The following is a 21,502-nucleotide window of genomic DNA, read 5'->3' as shown; positions in this document are numbered from 1 at the left end:
TGTTGTGGAAAATGTAGATATACATAATAATTACTGTATATGGCTATGCTTCTGAAGAATTAGGTCTAGAAAGATACCTTACCAGCTTCCAGACATTGTAAATAGTTCATTTTGATTTTAATAGGGCTGAATGTAATTTCTATGAAATTATTAAATATTCCTCCCACTGTAAGCAAAGATGAAGTTCACAACCACCTGAAGAACCTGAATGTCCGTAAGTCTGCAGGTCCTGTCCAGAAGCATTCCAGAAACCCGAGGGAATTAGTTGATGTAGTCACTGAGCCATTTTCAATGATGTTTGAAAAGTCATACCAATTAGGTGAAGTCCCTGGTGACTGGAAAAAAGGCAGTGTTGCACCCATTTTTTAAGAAGTCTGGACAGGATGACCCCAGGAACTACTGGCCCGTCAGTCTCATCTCTGTGCTAGGGAAAACCATGGAAAAGATATGCATTAGCATAGCTAGGGGAGACAGGGAGGTGGTACGGCACAACCAACATGGCTTCACCTAGGAGAAGTCCTGTCTGACGTTGTGGATGCCCTGTCCCTGGAGACATTCAAGGTCAGGCTGAACCAGGCTCCAAGAAACCTGATCTAGCTGTATGTCCCTGTTTGTTGTAGGGGAGTTGGGCTAGATTACTTTTAAAGATTCCTTCCAACTCAAATGATTTGGTGATCATTTTTGTGATAATTCTATGATTGAATGAGGTTTGCATTGAAGTTTGTAAAAGCCTTTTCAAGCTTAGCACAAAGTTTTATGGGACTCAGAAGAGCATGTCTGGTTAAAGAGTAATTATGCTAATTGATTGATCTTTCTTGTGGTATCTTCTGGAGTGTCCGCTTTGAGGAGAATGGTTTTGTGTAGTCCTGCTGTGGTTTAACCCAGCAGGTAGCTAAGCACTGCACAGACATTTGCTCATTCCTTTCCCTTCTCAGCTGAATTAGGGAGAGAATCAGGGAAGAAAAAGTAGAACTCATGGGTTGAGATAAAACTGTATACTAAGAGAAAAGGAAGAGGGTAATAGTTACGACTATATATATCTGGATTCGTGTTCAGCCAGTGTTAACTGTAATTATACTTTCACTTTTATGTGCAAAAAGTCAGATGTGAATATGAACATGAGTAACTGTTAACAGGAGCCATTTGCATGTCAATTAAAATGAAATTTTATGAGTTTCTTGCTGAATGCGTGACTGAATCTGCTTATTTCCGCATCTCAGCCATAAGGGAGAGGTGTTGTTTAAAACAGCGCAAGCTCAGCCAGCTGCATTAAGAACAATTAAGACTGATGTCAGTGTACTGAAGTTTGGCTACATTAGGCATCCTGTTCAGAAGTAGATTCAGGAAAGGCTTCATCTTGTTTCTTGTGTTAATGAAGTCCAACCTGCCGCTGGTACAGCCCACCCTGTGGCTGCTGCCTACCCCAGGCTATAAAGGCAGTGACTCTACCCCCTGAACCAAACCGCCAGTGCACTATTAACCCTATGGGGTTGAAAGTAGGACACGGGGAGGGAATGGTGTGGTGCTAACTCAAGTTATGGGAAATAAGTTTATGCATTTTGATACATTGGCTAAGCACAGTCCTGTGAATAGCAAAAATAAATTAAAAAAAAAACCACGTAACTGTGCTTTCCATTTTGATAAAGGAATTTGAGAATAGATTTTGAGACTGCTGAGAAGTCATCATTTTTTTTTGTATATTTGTGCTACCATTTTCAGTCAACGTAGATAAATTACATGTGAATTTTCAAATGGAGTGTATTGACTTGCAATCAGCTATTCAACTCAAAGAAAAATCTGTTAATGTCTCTTTATCAGAATTCTGTAAGCTCCATCTTACCATTGAGAAATACCCCTCACTTCACAATCGTGTTTTAACTCGTGTGATCATTTTTTGACAGTATGTACAGCTGTGAAAAATTGTTTTCAAGGATGAAGTACAGAAAGAGTAAAATTCCATCAAAAATCTCTGACAAACATCTTGAGAACTCACTAAGCATGGCAGCCACTGCCATCAAACCTGATACGTTAGTTTCACAAAAACAGGACCACATATCCCAGTGGTTTTATGGTTTTATTGTTCTTTTTTTTTAAAAAAAAGTTTTAATAAAAATACAAACAGTTAAAGTAAGATTTGTTACTTCTTTACATTTGTTTTATATTTTTTATGAGGGCTGCTCCAAAAGCAATTCCTCTATTTTATTATGTTGGCCCGTGACATCAGGGACTGATGGTGGTGGTATGGCAGTAGAGACTGAACCTTCCCAACAGTATTCTGTTACATGCTGTTGTCATGTGACAGATGGCAGCAGAGGGACTGTTTGACAAAATGGCATCTGACATGAAGTGCGTATGAAGCAAATATGTGGAATTAAATTCCTCTATGCAGAAAAAAATACACCCATTGGCATTCACTGACTCTTGCTGAACGTGTATGGACATCAAGCAGTGGATGTGAGCAGAGTGAGGCAATGGCTTGCGCATTTCAGTAGTGGCAACAGTGACAGAGTGTCACCTTTACTAATGTAGGTTTTGACGAGCATGATGCGCCAGCTCTTGTTCATTGCTGGTGAAAATGCATAGCCAATCACAGTGACTATGCTGAAAAATAGTGTTTTGTAGCTGAGAATTTGCTCTATCAAACAGTGTTAGTATGCTTATGGTATTTGTTGTAGTCTCCATGAGAATAAATGGGAAGCATTACTTTTGGGACAGCTAACATATATTCAGCCTGAGACAGTTTGTCATCACTCAGTGCTCCCCAGGGAAACCAAAAGGTTGGAGACCCATGCACTTGTATGTAGCTTGTCTGACCCGCAAAGGCTGGCATCACTGAATATAATCATTCCCACCCCGGTCTCATTTGTACAAAGTGACTGGTATGATGCTTTAGAATCGTCCAGCTTATACACACCTAAATGCAAATCAGGAATTGCCTGTTTTTTTTAGAACATGCTGCTTAATTAACATCTATCTACAGCAGGTACTTTCATTAAAAACTTTTAAAATTGAGGGTGAAACTTCCAAGCCTTAACTTTCCTGTGTCTTTGGTAGTTTTGAGGTAAGCAGCTATGTGGAGAGGTCACAGCTTTCCAGGCTGCAATGGAAATATCTTTGTTCTTGTGGATGCTGACATCTAATGTTTCAACTAAATCACACTGAAGTTTGTATTGCTGAAGTGCTCAGCTTCAGTTTTTTTAGCCAAATTAAGGCTGGGTTCTGTCTTCTTGATTCCTGTTTTCTTTTTGGATGTGGAGTTGTTGCTGTTGTTTTTTGTTCTCTTTTTGTTGGTTGGTTGCTTGGCTAAAGCATGACTCCTGACCAAGTTACTCATCTTAGTAAAGATCTTGAACATGATGTGCTTTTCTGTGTTCTTGAGATTTAATAAATGAGTCTGAACTACTGAGCTACATCTGTGGCGTCTAGCAGCTGAAGTTCTTCATCTGCTGTGGAAAACTTTCAGGAAAACACAACTCCTCAATAATCTCACTCTCTGGAAAAACACTGGCATTTTATGGAAAGTGTTCTTGAGAGTAATTTTTAAGAACCAGATCATATTTTAAGCTCAAGTCAGTACGTTTTGAAATAACGTGTAAGCACGAAAAAGTCAGCTGCTACTTATGTGAGCACTGGCATGAAAAAGCAAAAACTGATCTGAAATACACAAATTCTATTATATATATATATATATATAATTTATATACATATATATAAACAGCAAAACAGAATTGTTGAATTCTGCTCTTCATGACCATCATCTAATAGTTTGCAGGAAAGGTGTCCTGTGCAACAAACTGTTGGACCAATTTTCAGAGTCACTTTTCTTTTTATTTTTTGTTTTGTTCATACAGCTTCTGTCTGAAGTTTTGAGGCATGTGTGGGCATGTTACACTTCTGTATGGGAACTGCTGAGTCATGGCCTGAACCTCTGATTGAGCACCTGGAGGAAAGACCCAGTCAGCCCTGGGAGCACAGGTGAAGGCAATTCACCTGTGCAACCAGAAGGGGTGAAGCCTGGCTCCACCCCTCTTAGGCCTCATTTAAGGGCTGACTGCCCCTGAGGAAGGATCTCTGCCTGGAGATCCCTCCTTGGTGGGAGCCTTTTCCTGCGAGCCCCAAACCTTCCGATCCGGGTGAGCGCTGTATTTTCCTTCCACCTTTTGTAACGCTGTTTCCATTGCGTTAGTCCTGCTTATCGCTACACACTTCCCTTACTCTAGATGAACAAAATGAGTTTACAAAGTTGAACTTACTTCTAGCTGAGCTGTATTATCAGCTGAACGTTTACAACTTTAAATCAGTAAGCTTGCACTGTTGTCTCCATCCTTCTTTTTTTATGAAGTTGTCATTTTGATGCTTCAGGGGTGGTTTTGAGGTGGGGGGGCGTTGTTATGAAAAGTAGCAAGGTGAAATCCATATAATCTGTTATGAAGGTATTTTATTATATGGGGAGAATGACTGCACTTCTGCTGGGAAACAGCGGTGTTGACAAGCTAAAAAAGAAATCTAAACATGTTATCTTTTTGATACTGCGAAATGGAATTCTGACAGTAAATTCTATGGTGGAATACTGTCTGTAGCTCAAATTACAGGGTTTGTGTTAATTTGAGCGAATTCTCCATGAAGTAATGTTAGAACTAAAGACAGTTGCTCCTTGCGTGACAGAAGCCATCAGTTTTCATGAAACTTGGCTGGTGTCGAGCCTAGCAATTTGTGCTTAGCTGCACCATAATGTGTGCTTCTCAGAATCTTAATCTGGAGCACTGAGAGTCAGAGTCCAATTGGTATGTTCCAAGAGTTAACACTCTGCTTGAGAGAAACATGAATTTGACTCTGCAAAAAAGACATTATGAAAACTGATGTTTACAAGAAATCAAAGAGGTTTTGCTTTATACTGGTTTAATATATCAGCCAATGATGGTAAGTATTTCTGCTTGGAAAATCAAATTGATTGAACTTCTCAAAAATCTCTTACAATAAGCTGTGTGTTGTAGTTCCTGAACTATTCTGGGGGGAATCTCTATTGTATTCTTACATATTTATCAACCTTCAGGAAGGCTGAACTCTAAGGAAGCAAAGCTTTACTGTTTTCATGCTCTGTGTTGCATGCTGAATTATTTTTTTCTACTGTTTGCAGATTCACTTATGGATCACAGTAACAACAGGAATTCATATTGAATTGCTTGTCAGAATTGATTCTGAGCCTTCTTCAGCATTGTTACTTTCCATAATACAGCCTCAGCCTGTTTTCATGTGCAGCTCGTTCTTCACTGACTTACTCCTTGATCCCAGTCAGTTAAAGGCAATGTTTTCTTGTTTTTCTGTTTTGCCGCCCACTAGTTCTAATGAAATCTTCAGCCATGAATATATATGTTCATTTCTGGCATATTGATTAGAAATTGTGTTGAGCAAAAAGGAACATTATGAGAAATTCAATTAGAAGCAATTTAACAATGGTCTTTTGATGACGAGTGTTTTTCATTATGTTTAGTTGCCAAATTCTTAATATAAAAAATGTTTTATGGGTTACCTCTTAAAAACTAAAATGTGTAGCATGTGAACTAACTTTCAAAACTGTGCTCTAATTTTTATTAATACTTTTTAAAAATAGCAAAAACCATGCGCATATATATGTATATGAGAAACATATACAGCACATATATATATATAAAACAGAGATAGGTTTCATGTTAAGTAGTTTATAGTGATCTAGATCTTTCCTGTAATGTGCTTTTATAGTAGCCCTGGGGTAGCGCCTGAAATTATGTCAGCCTACTTGAAAGAAAGCTAAAAAAAAATCTGAGACTTGAAAACTCTCAATATTTTTATAATACAAATACAGAACCAGTGAGTAGAGGAGTGACAGTGGATTGTGTAGTATTTGTATTTCATTAAATACTGAGGAAACTGTTGTTCTCAAGGAGAGCTCCAAAAGAGCATTATAAATGGAAAGAAAAAGAAATGATAGAAAAGGTGTATCTGAAAAGTCTTGACTTCAGCACTAAATAGATGAAACAAGCAGACAAAAACCTAAAATGAGAAACAGAACCTTACTGAAATTATGAGTGTGATCCCACCAAAGTGGGATTGTGCTATCATTTTGTTGCTGTGGAGTCAGTTACGTTCCTGTGGTGCACATCTCAGAATATTTCCCGTTTCACTGATGTTTTTGTTGGTTCTCAGCTTTGTCAAGTCAGCTGAAAGGAAGTATGTTGTCCTTTTGTATCATTGAGTAATGTGATCAGGAGCTTGCGTCTTGCTATAATGGTAGCATATTGCTGATTTGTAGCTGTTGGCTTGCATTAAGCTGCTGCCACTGAAGGCCTAGAGTTTAAAGTGTATAGCCACTAGTTTCTTTGAAATTGTTAATGTAGCGCTGGCTAGGCTAAGGGGAAATGAACATATGCAGAGTAGCATAATAGAAAAGAATACTTAGATTCTGTTCAAATAATATTTTTAATAATACTCAATTCCATTTGCAAATAAATCTGTGTGGTGACTGCTGGCTTCTAGAAACCGTCTAGAAACTAGTGGTGATATCCAAATGAAGACCATGTAGAAAGCCTCTTATTTGTAGTCCTATTCCAAAATACGGATTGCAGATCAGCTTCTTCTCCTTATAGGTCCTCTATTCTCTTCTCTTTACGAAGTTGCAGTCCAAAGCTGCTTAAGAGTAGATGGCACTATTAATGTGGAAGAAAGGAGAATGAATGTATTTTTGACACTAGGATTTCTGTTATTAGCAGGGCAAGCAATTGTTTCCACTTTCTACCAGTGTATTAGAAATACAGTAACTGATAGATCTCCTATAGTAACTTTAAATGACTTGCATTTTAGTTTTCATGAGGCTTTATCTGTAAATGGTGGTCTGCTGTGAATGGTTTGTGCTGTCATTGCTAAAGAATGCTAAAACAGGGTTTTTTTTCCGTTAATACACTATCTGTTTATGTTTGTCTGACTTGGACTTTCTTGGATTTGGAAAATGTGAGTATCTCTAAGTTATGTAAGCTTTTCAGAGTTTACATCTTAAAAAAGATACATCAAAAAGTTGTTAAATAGAACAGTAATCCAAGATAAAATGACAATATGATTCAAGAAAAGTCTTTCTGAGGCAGCTTTATTTTATCAAGTATTCTGCCAATTTTTTTCCCCAGATTTTCAGGAAAGTCAGTTCTTGTCATGCCATCTAGTGACAGGTTTGTTTTCATTCTTGTGTTAAATACTCATATTGGCCTGGAAAAGATAAAAATCTTAAGATTTTTTTCTCCCTCTCGCTCGTTCTCTCTCTCTCTCTCGCTTTTTTTTTTTTTGACCCCACTGCAGGCTGTGGCTCCTGAAGATCTGTGTTGAACATCTGTAGCTATTATGACAGGGATATACTCTTGAGGATGCACTCAAATCAGTAGAAGGAAATGGACAAGGGACTACGTTAGGTCTCTGACACTTCTCTCTAGCTATGTAAATAGAGGAAATTCTATTAATCCATGAGAGATTTTTGAGTTATGTAGGTCACAAATATGGCTGACTTTGTTGCACACAGCATTAGATTTGAAGGAAGCTGTATTCAGTCTCATTTGTGCTAGGTAAAACCATTTACATTGAATTAAATAATGTTCTTTACAGTAAACTGACATAAACAATCATCTTTGGAAGCTGGTTATGGTATTAGAAATATATCTTCTGGAAATAGCAATGTTGTAATGAGGAATTGAAAATGCAGTCTTTACTAGGCTTTAACCAAATGTGCAAGAATGTCTGTCCCTGTCTTTGAGCTGCTTCTGTGCTCCAGGAGTTTGATAAACATTACAAAACACTTGATTTTTTGTTTTTTAAATACATGGAGGTATGTATAAAATATATGCACACATTTATGACTTTACATGTTAAAAATGTGTTTTATGTAACTCTTCACACTACATTTTCTGTTGCTGAGCAGGCTTAATTCACAAGTAAATTTGCAACAGGCTACTTGGGGGAAAGTGAATGTTTACTAGTGCTTTTGAAACCTTCTATATTTTGGTGGAAACATGACAAATCTCAGAACTTGATCTGGGAGAAGCTATTCCGGGCACTTCACTTGCAGTATTTTCAGCTACACTTGAGAATCACGGAATCATTTGAGTTGGAAGGGACTCTTAAAGGCCGTCTAGCCCAACCCCACTGTAGTGAACAAGGACACTTACTGCTAGATCAGAGCCCTGTCTCAACCTGACCTTGAATGTCTGCAGGGACGGGGTATCCACTGCATCTCTGAGCAACCGGTTCCAGTGCCTCACCACCTTTATCATAAAAAACTTCTTCCCTAGATCCAGTCTAAATCTCCTCCTTTAGTTTGAACTGTTTCCCCTTGTCTAATCACCACAGACCCTGCTGAAGAGTCTGTCCCCTTTTTTCTTATACCCCTTTAGATACTGATACTTTAGGATGCTTTTTTTCTGTAGTAGGCGTGGAACGGAGTAGCAAATGGCCATGTTTCACACCTAATGACTTCAACTTTTTTCAGTACATGAAATTCACTACAAACTTGTATGAGACAGAACAAGACGACATATTCAATGCCTTTTAATACATTGCGGGATTGAGAGGGCCAGAGAACTTAAGGAAGAAAACTGTTTTTTTCTTCTCCTTTAAGTGTCAAAGTCACCTTCAGGAATGTTTTTAACCCCCATATGAGGAATTTTGAGAGGTCGTAACTGTGGAAAAATGTCACTGTTGTTCTTCATCTACTAAAAACTTAGATGTTCATTTGATGAGTATGAATAGCAAGGAACAGAATTCATCTGGAGATGTACAGATATGGTCCTTGCCTAGATTATAGTGTGTGATATTCTCTCTCTGCTTGTACATGTTTTCTGCACTCAGGTTTGAAAGAGCTTTACTTGATAGGAGAAGGCAAGAGATCTATATTAGTGTTGTTTTTCCACATTGGTACTAACTTCTGATTACCGCTGTTCCCTGCAAATATCTGACAGTTGAAATATCATGTAAAAAAAAAAAAAAAACAAAACAGTTTCTTCCCATATAAGAAATGGGAAACTAAAAAAGCTGCCAGCGTGTTTTATCTGTTCTGCTGGATTTCTCCTCCTGTCTCTGGAAATGGATCAAGGAGGGAAGTGGAGTCTTCAGAGAAGCACTTCATTAGAAGAACAGCTTTTACCACGATCTGGAGTGAGACATGGATAACAGGGCTTTTATTTAGGATATTTGTTCCTGTTGGCGTCTATACAGCTTTTGGAAACTTGGTTCCACTCTTCTCAGATCAGGTGTCATTTTATTTGCTTCTGTACTCTTCAGAATAGTCCTTATCCCTGTCTACCATACTATCGACAGTAAACCAAGATTGAAAGAGAGCATTTGGGCCATGTGTTAGTGACGTTTCTTTAAATAAGTTTGTGGTACTCCTTGGCAGTGGTAGCAAGAGGCAGTAATAACGCGCAATTGCAGTAGTTTGAAACTTGATGTAGTAGCACGTTAAACTGTTCAACAGTTACTCTGAATGGGTATTTTCCCTTAGTTAAAAATACAAGTAAAGTAATGTTTTTTCAGAAGGTGGATCACTGTCACATATTATGTTTCTGAATTTCCCTTGTAGAGGAGAAACAGTATCTAATACATCATTAGCATTTGATTATTCTGATAAGTTTGTGGAGAAATGTAAAATTCATGAAGCCTAGCTTTGTCTTCTGAAGTACTGCTGAATGTTAGCTTAAATCTCACATTGTCATGCTTAAGGTAAATACCACATAAACTCTTTATCTTTCATCTCATCGGCAGTTAACTCTTAATAATATTCCAAGTATATGCATCGTCTTAAGTGAGTGGATAACCTTAAAGTAAGCTGTAATAGGTGGAAATTCAGCTACTTACACAAGGATCGTATTTAAGGAACTTTAGTTGTTTTCTTTCAGTGTTATTTATATTTTGCTTTTTTTCCTTTTTTTTGAATTTTTTTGCAGACGTTATGGTCCTTGTATTATTTGTGGTAATACACTAAGAATGCTGTATAAGTTTTGTATCGTTTTATTCCTTTGCATACCAAGGAAGAGTTAATTCTGGGATATGTTAAAAATTAGAATGATTCGTTCCACTGTGCTTCCAGTTTTTTGATGGAAAAAGCAGAAACAATGTTCATAAGTACAAAATAGTTTCTGTACAAGGAGTGGCTGAGTAAGGTGGCCCTCTTTAGGCTTGAAAAAGAAATGATTTGGATAATATAACAGGTCTTTTAAATTTAGTGTTAAAAAGTGATTCTTCTTTGCTATCTCTTTCATTTCAAAAGGTAGGGACTGTTAACAATAGTAGGAACCAGATTGAAAGGGAGACAATTACTCCTGCCAAAGTGGGTGGCAGATGTGTGCAATTCCTTAAGGTTATAACGTAATAATTTAAAATAAAGTCTATGTGGAACAAAGGGAGACTGGATTGGTGCTTGAAACAGATCTTCTGAAAAATAACCAGGTGGACAAAGCACAACCCAGTCTGAAATTATCTGAGTTGCTAATGGCTAGAGAATGTGCGTTGAAGGGAAAGGTGTAGGTGTTCATTCTGCTCTTTGTTTGCTACACAACTGTAGAGAACAATTTGGGAATTGCATTTAGAAATAGATGGCATTCAGTCTGAATCATTCTGACCATTTTTTTGTCAGTATGAACATTTTTCCTCTATTTCAGTTTGAGCCTAGGTGAAAGGAGATTTGAGGAAGGGATTCTCTGCAGGAAGAGGCACCTTGATGTCTGCACCAAGCTGTTCACATAAGTGTTAGTAATGCTTGAGTGAGCAGCCTATGCATGCTATCTTTGATGCATCTTGCACTTGACATACATATTCTAGTCAACCTGTATATCAGCTATACATGTATAACAATTCATACACTGTTTTCTTGTGTGTGGGCATACTGTTAAGCTAGTACATCCTGAGTGTACTATATGTGCTGCACAAATTCATGAGGTATAAGCCTATATTTCTCTCAGTAATTTGAACAGTGGAAGTTTAAGAGTCTGAAGAAGAGAAAATCTGTGGTTTAACTTACCATTAAAGTGCACTCTAGTGTAGTGAACCTATAGAAAATGTGTTTGTTTGGGTGATGATTTGCACTGAAAGCATGACTGAATAATCTAGTAATTACTCTGTATTGCAGAATAAATGCTGCCTGGTGAATGTAAATTTCTGCTATGTTACGTAAAGAGACCCCAAGCATATATAGACTGCTAATTGAAGCACTTTTTTTCTTTTCCAGGAAAATTTTGAGGATGCTTTTGAAAACATCCCAGTGTAAGTAACATTTTAAAAACGGTGGGTTTGTTTTTTAAACTGTATGCAATAATTAAATACTGTATGCACATGTTCTCAGTGGAAAAATCGTTTTATGTGCACCAACTTAATAATCTCTAGAGCAGTTACAAGGTCTCAAGAGCTGGGAAATGGAAGTGTAATTAGGTTGATGTATATGATGAAGTGCTTGTCAGCAAATGAGAAAGTTGTAAAGAATAAACATAATAATAGTAACTTTGTTGCGTGCTGACAGCTACAGATAAATTTCTGCATGGTGAAAAGACAGCTTACATAAATTGGAAAAATTTGGATGACACGTTATACATGACCACCAAAGCAAGACTTGTGAATGGAAACTGCTACACCAACTGTTGCACAGATATTTTTTTGCTAATGTAGTTAGGTACATATGTATTCACTTACGTATTTCTCTCTATTCATTTTGTCTACAATATATATGTATATATAAATATAATATGTATATAAGTTATATATAGGTATTGTAAAACTGATTTCCCATTTGTTTAGACTTCACAGATTCTAGTTCAGCCTGTTTCAGCAACATAGGACCACCTGCAGTTCTTATGGAGTAGTGTTTGAGAGATTACAAAGTGAACTTTATAACCTATCTTTATGGTTGTTAGAAAAGGAAAAGAGAGCTGGGCAGCTGTGCAACAGATCCTGTTTTTCAGGACTAGGAGAATGCACAGTGTGACAAACTGCATTCACTGAGCTCTTTCTCATTTTAATTATTCTTCCGACTATTTCAGTATTTCATGTAGAAAATAATGCATAAACTCATCCTCATGTCTCAAGAACCATTTTAGTTTATGGAACAGCTACATCAAAAAAACTTCAGTTACATAGTATGGACAAGAATGCCATTTAAACAGACTCTGAAATTAACAGCGTAAGCAACCATCAAGCATAAAATAGACTGAACTAAAAAAACTTCATAGATGGAAGGGGCAGTGTATGTCATCCTTCTGGAAGCCTAGCATGCTGACTTGTCATGAGATATACGTTGTGTGCTGAACATTCTACATGGAGTGTATCTTCTGTTTCTTTGGTTGGTTGAGTAGGGCAAATATGAGATAGCAGCTTTAGCCTTGACATAATTTAGGGATTAACATTTGTCTTATTCATTGCCAGGTTACTGAACCAGTAAAGACCTCACTTTTTCATAGAATGTAGAATCATCACAGAATCATGGAGTGGCCTGGGTTGAACAGAACCTCAAAGATCACCTAGTCTCAGCACCCCTGCTGTGTGCAGGGTTGCCAGCCACTAGACGAGACTGCCCAGAGCCACGTCCAGCGTGGCCTTGAATGCCTCCAGGGATGAGGCATCGGTTGACCTCTTTGGGCAACCTGTTCCAGTGCGCCACCACCTTCTGTGTGAAAAACTTCCTCCTTATATCTAACCTACATCTCCCCTGTCTCAGTTTAAAACCATTCTCCCTTGTTATATCGCTGTCCACCCTCGTGAACAATTGTTCCCCCCTCCTGTTTATACGCTCCCTTCAAGTATTGGAAGGCCACAATGAGGTCTCCCTGGAGCCTTCTCTTCTCCAAGCTAAACAAGTCCAGTTCCCTCAACCTTTCTTCATAGGAGAGGTGCACTAGCCCCTTGATCATCTTGGTGGCCTTCCTCTGGAACCGTTCCAAGAGCTGGGTGTCTTTCTTGTACTGAGTGCCCCAGGCCTGGACGCAGTACTCCAGATGGGGCCTCCCAGGAGCTGAGTAGAGGGGGAAAATCACCTCCCTCTCCCTGCTGACCACTCCTCTTTTAATGCAGCCCAGAACACTGTTGGCCTTCCGGGCTGCCAGCGCACACTGCTGGCTCATGTCCAGCTCCTCGTCCACCAAGACCCCAAAGTCCTTCTCAGCAGGGCTGCTCTCAAGGGGTTGTCTCCCCAGTTTGTATAAATACCTGGGATTGCCCTGGCCAAGTGCAGGGTGCTGCACTTGGCCTTGTTGAACCTCCTTAGGTTCTCGTGGGCCCACTTGTCCAGCCTGTCCAGGTCTCTCTGGATGGCTTCCCTTCCTTCCAATGTATCGACTGCACCGCTCAGCTTGGCATCATCTGCAAACTTGCTGAGGGTACACTCGATTCCATCGTCTATGTCATTGATAAAGACATTGAAGAGCACCGGTCCCAGGACTGAGCCTTGGGGGACACCACTCATGACCGGCCTCCACCCTGACATAGAACCATTGATCACAACCCTTTGGCTACGACCAGCCAACCAGTTCTTAATCCACTGATCAGTCTGTCCTTCAAATCCATACCTCTGCAACTTAAAGAAAAGGATGTGGTGAGGGACCCTGTCAAAGGCTTTGGAGAAGTCCAGGTAGATGACATCCGTTGCCATTCTCCCATCCACCAATTCTGTCACTCCATCATAGAAGGCCACCAGATTGGTCAGGCAAGATCTGCCCTTAGTGAAATCATGCTGGCTGTCTTGGATCACCTGTTTGTCTCGTATATACCTTTAACATAGGTTCTAGGAGGATCTGCTCCATGATCTTTCCAGGCACAGAGGTGAGGCTCACTGGCCTGTAGTTCCCTGGGTCATCTTTACTCCCTTTCTTAAAAATGTGAGTATTGTTTCCCGTTTTCCAGTCACCAGGGACTTCACTGGACAGCCATGATTTTTCAAATATGATGGAGAGCAGCTTGGCAACCTGTCATGGTGTTATCTATGAATCTGTGCCCATGACATGGGGACAGCAGGCCCACAGGCCCGGAAAAGGGAGAAAGGAGAAAAAAAAAGTGTCGCCGGTTTTGGCTAATGCGGCAGGGTACCCGCGGACCCATGCCCTGGGGAAAACAAAGGGAAAAGGGGAAGGGTAGGAAAACTGTAGACGGGTCTAAAATAAAACAGTGGCAACAATCTGAGGAGGAACATTAATTTACTAAATATGATATCGAAACTGAGGCCAGTAAATCAAAACAGAGAGAGTTCAAAGCAAGATTCTTACCCTGTAAGCTGCAGGGGGACCGTGTGCTTCTCTGCTGCATAGGAAGAGAGAACTCCCAGTCTGCCAGGCAGCTTCACCAGCCCCCTCCAGGTGCAAAGACCCCGGGGGAGTGCAGCTCCTCCCCTCCCCCTTTGAGAACTAAACACCCAAAGACGCAGTCCGCAGAAACCAGGACATTAACTCTTTAACTGCCAGTGCTTTACATGATGTTATGATGTGGAATACCAACAACAAAAAGTCACAAACATGATGCAACCACATTAGCCATCTCTCTCAGAACCCTGGGATGGATATAGTCTGGCCCCACAGACTTCCATACATTCCGTTTCATGAGGAGGTCTCAGACTTGTTCCACTGTTACAGTGGGACAGAATCCACTCCTCTTACCCACGCTTCGAGGTTCAGGGTCCTGGCAGACATGGGGAGTCTGACCACCAGTGAAGACCTAGGCAAAGCACTTACTGAGCACTTCAGCTTTTTCCATGTCTGCGGAAGCCACTTCTCCATCCTCATTTATCTCCTCCTGCTTATGTACCTGTAGAACCACTTCTTGTTATTTTTTACATCCCTAGCCAAGTTCAGCTCCATCTATGCCTTCGCTTTCCTGATCCTATCTCTACGCATACAGACAGCAGCCCTATATTTGTCCCAGGCTACACAACCCTGCTTCCACTTCGCGTATGTTTCTCTCTTTTCCCTCAGTTTAAGCTGCAGGTCCTTGCTCAGCCATGTCAGTCGCCCGCCTCCTCTGCTCGATTTCTTTTGCTGGGGGAAAAGCTTATTCTTTTTGAAGCTGTCAGGAAGATGCCTAATAAAATGTACTGTATTCAGATGCATAAATGCTGCTCAGGTGTACTTGGCAGTACCTCTCCTAAACAGACAGCTGTTTAAATAATGCTTATTGCAAAAGAGAGATGTGCTTCCCTATTAGTTCACTGAAATGAAGGAAGTAGTGGGCTTCTCTAATCCAACAGGATGTATAGATTAACAAGCAAGTATATTGAGGTTTTCCATCATTAGGCTCTGAATGTCCTTATTTTTTGAGTGTTTTTTTTAGACTGAAGTATGAGTGAAGGATCTAATAATATTCAAGAGAAAGTGTTTATGGTTTTCTGTGCATACTTCTAAAATCTCTGCCGTTATTCCAACTTATACAGTATATGGGTTTTAAAATTACTATGAAATCGTGTTGGTTTTTTAAACGTTTTTCTTCCAAAGAGGAAGAATTACTTGAAGCTCCATTTTAGTTGTTTTGAACTACCTTTTGTTCCACCTGAATTATTAAGTTTTTTTTAGTCTAACTTAGAAATTTGGATTCAACTGTAATATTAATGCAAAACAGGATTTGGAGTGTATAATAGGTCTGTAGAAATCTATAGTATGGAAGGACCTTTGTTAATTTTACACATTACTACTGGCTTTGAGTAGTTTTTGTTAGATATTTGCAGGTAGTGAGTAGGTTGTTGAAGGCTTTTGGTTAATAAACAGTTTTAAAGGCCTTTAAGTTCTTAACTATCCTTGATGAAAGAAAGGAAAAGGAAACTGCCTACTCATTTAACTTGTGCAGGATTCTGAAAATCAGTGGTGATCCACAATGTCAACTTCTATTTAGAGTTAAACTTTCTGTTGAAGCCACAGTAAGCTTCAAGTATTTCTGTTAGCAATTTCTTCTGTTTCACATGTGTTTACTGTAGGTGACAGAGGAATGGGCCGTGGGGAGTGAACTGAGCCTCATGTCGTAGTGATTACTGTCTTACAAACTTCCACCTTCCCCCACCAGATGACTCAAGCTTTCCCTGCACACGTCCTCGTGACCTACTTACCTTTCCTTCCCCCAGATGCATCTTCCTGGCTCCTGAATGGTCAATGTGCAGTTTCATTTTTCAGCAGGTCAATGCAAGTATTATGCTGTAACTTTTCCCCCAGTAGGTACCTGTTTCATGTATTTCTGCACTACCTAGATGTTGGCTTAAATTATCTCTTAGATCTGATACTCGTTTGTAAAATTTACTTGATTGACACTGGTCAGTAGGTTAAGATATTAAGAGTGTGATCAGACAGTCAGCATAATTGTGTACATTATTTGCTTGGAAAGTAAGGCTTGTAGAGGGGACTTGTGAGGATTTGAACAATAAGAACAGGATATTCTTGGAGTACTTGCTGCTGACTTTCTCTGTGTTTAGATAATTAGCTACTTTTCAGTTGTGGGCATCATGTAGAAATATGTGTATTCTTCTGTATCTATCCAGGATTTATCGATTAATTAGACTTTCTCTTTTCTCAAATTCCTCAAAATGTACAGATGTTATACAGTCTCTAAAGAGTTTCAAAAAGCGTTGGGGCTTTTCTGTTCTGGGACTTTTTGTGGAGCTCTTTGATCGTGTTTTCCTTGACGTTCCTTGGTTTTAGTTTTCAGATTACACTGATAAACTACCCAAGGGAGGCCTTTCCCAAATCTTATGCTACACTGGTTATACTTCACCTTAATCTGTCTAGAATTAATGGTAATTCTTTCTGTTACTAAAACAGTTATAGAAACTTGAAAACATTACTGCATTGAAACAATGAATTACTAGAGGCTCAACCTTTTGGTTGAGCTGTATCTTGTTTTGGATTTTGCTTTTGATAAAGTTCCTCTTAGAATTTTCCAATGTATCAATGTTTGGATCTCTTCTAATCAGATAAGAAAGTTAAATTGTTACAGCTGTGTGACAATGTATCTGGCATTTGTTTGAGTGGCTTACTGCAGTATGATTATACCCAAGTGATTTTTATTAAAATTTAACTAAAATATTTTTAATATATAATAATTTATATATAAAATCTTTTATGCTTACTTATAAGGAAAGAGTTTATTCAAATTATATTGGACCAACTTGTTATTTTAGAGAATTCTAAAAGAATGAGTGGGACCCAAGTCATCATGGTATTTCATCTTGCTGTCTGTAATTCTAAAAAAATATCTATAAAGTAGCGTTGCTCTGTATATTGCTTCAGTAAGCACTAGCAAATAATCTTGTTAAATTATCTTCTCTTTAACTATCTTTATTCACTTTTTTATTACTATTATTACTTAACTATGGATAGGTTGTATAAAGTTAAATGCTAAAAGGACAATGAGTTATCTTAAGAGGGTAAAATCCTTCCCTAAATCTCTAGTGCTGGCTGTGGTATCTGTGGACGAGTCCAGGAGGAAATCAGTCTTTGGTCTGATTGTCTAAATGGATTAGATTCTTTATCTGGACTCTTTTGTGATCTTTTACTTGTGTTAGCTACTGTAGGTATACTCAGCAACTCTGCTAGTGTCCTTGGTTTACGTAAATTTGAATGGATCACAAAGTGTAAATGGATTTCTACTAACGGTCATTTTGCCATTTTGCTTAAAAGGAACAGTGGCATATAACATAGCATCTTCTCTGCTGAATTTAGCTACAGAGTTTTCTACATCTTGGTTAGAATTTTTGATATAACATGTTCAACCTCACAAGGAGGATAGGTGGGATAAACATGAAACTAAATCTGCCATTATGTGGTTGTGTTAATTCAGGGCTGTTTTTTGTACTGGCATCTCCTTTTGCAAAATAACCGAGTAACTCGAGACAAATGGATCTTTCTGTTTTTAAATTTCAAACCGCTGCCAGTAATTAAGTTTTGTGGTGGTAAGCTGCTGCTTACCAAATATTTTGCTGTGCTTCCATTTGAGTGTCTGCATACTTCAAGTGTTGTGCAAGTCTGTTTTATAGGGTGACTTAGTGTTATTAGCGCAAAGGCTCTATAGTTACAAAAACATGTATGAATGCAACAGATTTGTATTTTTTTTCCATTAATTCTTGCTAAAATAGTTCACCAGTATCTGAATTTTGCAGTGCAAAAGATATCAAATAGAATTCTAACCTTGTTTCTGCTGTTTAAATTTGCCCCCAGGTTATTCATAAATTCTTTGGATGAAATACAGAAATCCATGTTTTCTGTTGTGAGAATATGGAATTTGTTTCTTTACAATAAGATCATTAAAAGGCATGAGCTCTTTCCAGTTCTTTGTCATATTATGCCTAGTAATGTACTGACCTTTGTCATTGTTATTTTTGGTAGGTATTTTCTCCTCTGAAGTTCTCCACCTGATGGAAACTTCTATGAAATGTTAATTAATTTGATTATTCTCTCATTTCATTTAATTGTTCCTTAAAATGTCATCTGTATGTGACAAGAATAAGTTACCGTCAAATTATTGTACTTTCCAATTGTCTGGTGGGTGTGCAACATTTTTCTCTAAGGTAATGGCAAGAAAACATATTCAGTTACCACCCATTTATCAGAGGCTTATTTAAATGAATTACAACATTCAGATTAACAATACTATGGTAACTACCTGGATTTATTTTGTAGAGGATGCGCTGTAGTTGTCTTTGGGAAGAAAAGTAGTAGTCTGCCTGAGTGCTGTAATCAGTTCCTTTACAGAGGCAGCCTTCATGTTGCTCTTTGTGTAGAAAATTCTGACACTAGATCATGTGTTGGACCATTGATAGGAGAACTGAAAAAATAGTGTGATCTCCTGTAAATATAATTGAACAATGAAATAGAGGAAATATGGAAGCTAGAATTCCGTAGAAAAACAGACCAGTGAGTTTTGATGAAGAATGGATTTCTTAGAGTTTTCTATCGTTGTTGATTCCAGCGAAAGTGCCCACATTTTACTGTTGTATTATCACTCCTTTTGCATTTCCTTTTCCTACCCAAAGCTGGATTCTGTTAATCCTTGATCCTACCAAAGCAGCTCTGTGTGGTATTACTAGGGTGATAGATTAAGGGCCAGAAGTGTTTAAGGAAGTTAGAGCAGGTTATCCTTGTAATCTCAGAAGTGTAGTTAAGATTTCGGTTATACCTGCACATGTGTGTGTGCTTTGTCATTTAAGGAGACTGAAGAGCTGAGAAAATGGCTCTAAATTCAAATTTGAATTTAGGGAGCTAAGAATGTATAAGAACAATGTTTATTTCCACATTGTTGTAAAGCAGTGAGAAATAGCTGTAACTGTTTGTGATTGATGTTTTATGTTCTTATATTTGGTCCTCAAGAACAGAGAAAGAAGTAATGATGTAAAGGTGATTTTTTTGTGTGTGTTTAATAACATTTTCATAGTAAATAACAATTTCAGAGCTACGTAAATATGATGCACTAGCTGTTTTATATTGTCAGTCTAAAGATTTGCAACAGCAGTAATCAAGACAGAAGCCTAATGTAACTTGCTTAAGCTTGAGGAGTTCTGAGTGGGCAATAATTGCATTATTGCTAATTATTCCGTATATGCTGCAGCTACACCTTTTTGCCTCTGGTGTAACATTTGTGTTGGAGTAGATGTCTTCAGTCCAAACGTTGATATTTTCTGATGACTTTGAAATGTGCAATTCTGCATGTCGTTATCTTCTTAAAAAGGAGAAAAATAAAGGCAGCAGCGGCAAACAAATGAAAAAATTGCAAAGCCTAGCCCTACAAATCTCAATTGTCATAGCTTGAAGGGGAGGGAATGATCCTGGTGCACTCTGGGGTATTCTGCACAGAACTGTGCAAACCTCTGCATCTGTTCTACACCATGCTGCTGTCTGCAAGCCTTCACTAAAAGACTCATGCAGAAAGATAGCACAGCCTATTTTTTATGACCCAGCTTGGCCGAAAGAAGCTTGTCTTCACTGAGTCTACATGTGTGGGTAGCTGCCTGTAGAAAGTTTGGTTTCATCAATTAATACAAGTTGCATTTGGTGGAAAACTGTCTCCTGACTCTTTTTCAGCTGTTACTAGCAGATATTTACCAAGTCTCAAGCATGACCTGTCTGTAACTTAAGTTATTAAGTATAGGGTATGGTTTGTATTCTGTGTAAACTGAGAATGTTTTTGTAGCTGCTTGGCATGAATTCAGAATGGTCTTATCTTTCATATGCAATCACGGCAGGAAAATTCCTGGCATTTCTGCTCTCCCTTACTCAAATCATGTTAATGGAATAAGTGACAATACACCTAAAAACTACTTGCAAATCATGTGGTGGAGAGCTCCGATATCTCTAAAATTCTTTTTATAATGACATAAGGAAGAATTTTAGCAAAAAGGTGGAAACATTCTTATAAGTCTGCTGTTTTCAGTAACTTGTATTAGTCAAGACAGCTGTCCTGGTACAGCCCAATGTACGCTTGAAGACATCATGTTGTTGTGCAGGGAAATGGTCTTCAAGCTCTAAATGTTTTTACTTCAAACTCTGGGAAATTAAACCCATTTTAAGAAAGCTGGTTTACCTGGAAGTTTTAGGGGTCAAAGTGCTTAATTTTCTATACCTAATAAAATTGTTCTTATTTAATTTGTACTTACATCAGGAATGAAACATGCCACATTTCCTCTGCTGTTGCATCATATACCTGTCCAGAACAGAGAAATAGTATTGCAAAGTTTCTAGAAAAGCAGAGATGTGAAATTGGACTGGCAACAGAATTGTATTTGGTTGGGGACACAGCTGCTGAGTCACAGTTCAGCGTGCATGTGGTTGCACTGTGGATCAGTTAGGTAGGCAGTGGTGTGCTGCGTTCATCTGGGTGTTTTAGGAACAAGCAATAATTTGATGGTGAGCCAGTGAAAGTACTGAGAAGATGCAGTGGAATCAGTTGTTCAGGAAGAAAACCTATACAATTAGCCATTGCTGGCTTGGAAGTCAATGTCAGAGTGGTAGGTACTAATAATACAATTTCTGTTTTCTTCATGGATACTTCTTGTGAATAGTATTTATTGCACATGCTTCACTGAGCCAGAACTGTTATTTTTACTTCTTTTTCTGGTTGAGCAAACAATTATTACTTGCACATATTAATAAAAACCTTTATTATTGTCTGGTTTGTCTTCTCTGATCACAGCCCCTGGTTTCCTCCAGTGTTTCAGGTAATAATGTGCAGCTCTTTCCTAGTGTTTGTGTGATGCATATGTTGATGCATTTGCTTCCCAGTATTTGTTTGATGCGAAATACATCTCACTTGTTTTGAAAAGATTTTTAAATAGATACTTTTGACGTATTACTTGATACCCATCTGAAGCGATAAATTCCAGTAAATGCAAAGCTGTTGTTTCCTGTACTGTTCTAATGGCTTTCCTTGAGGAGTTTTTGTGAACCAAGCTCGGTTCCTCAGAGTAATCAGAGTTGTGAATAGATCTCCTTAGCCCCCATGCTATAGCTTTAAAGAATGTTTTTAAAAGGTAACAATAGCTGGAGAA

At 38.5% G+C, this 21,502-nt stretch overlaps 1 protein-coding gene across 7 annotated transcripts in view; it reads left to right on the top strand.

The window, feature by feature from the left end:
* Positions 1–21,502, top strand: part of TTC39B (tetratricopeptide repeat domain 39B) — a 96,097-nt gene that overhangs the window by 18,687 nt on the left and 55,908 nt on the right. For 6 of the 7 annotated variants that reach the window (XM_021380417.1, XM_021380418.1, XM_021380419.1 and 3 more), the window contains one exon: positions 11,237–11,271. The exons of the other annotated variant lie outside the window; for it this stretch is intronic. In XM_021380417.1, the coding sequence (XP_021236092.1) occupies positions 11,237–11,271 (35 nt within the window). The remainder of the gene's footprint in view (positions 1–11,236; positions 11,272–21,502) is intronic. 7 annotated transcript variants of the gene reach the window in all.

Source organism: Numida meleagris, chromosome Z, assembly GCF_002078875.1.
Source record: "Numida meleagris isolate 19003 breed g44 Domestic line chromosome Z, NumMel1.0, whole genome shotgun sequence".
Lineage (NCBI taxonomy): Eukaryota > Metazoa > Chordata > Aves > Galliformes > Numididae > Numida > Numida meleagris.
This window is presented reverse-complemented; position numbering and strand designations above follow the sequence as displayed.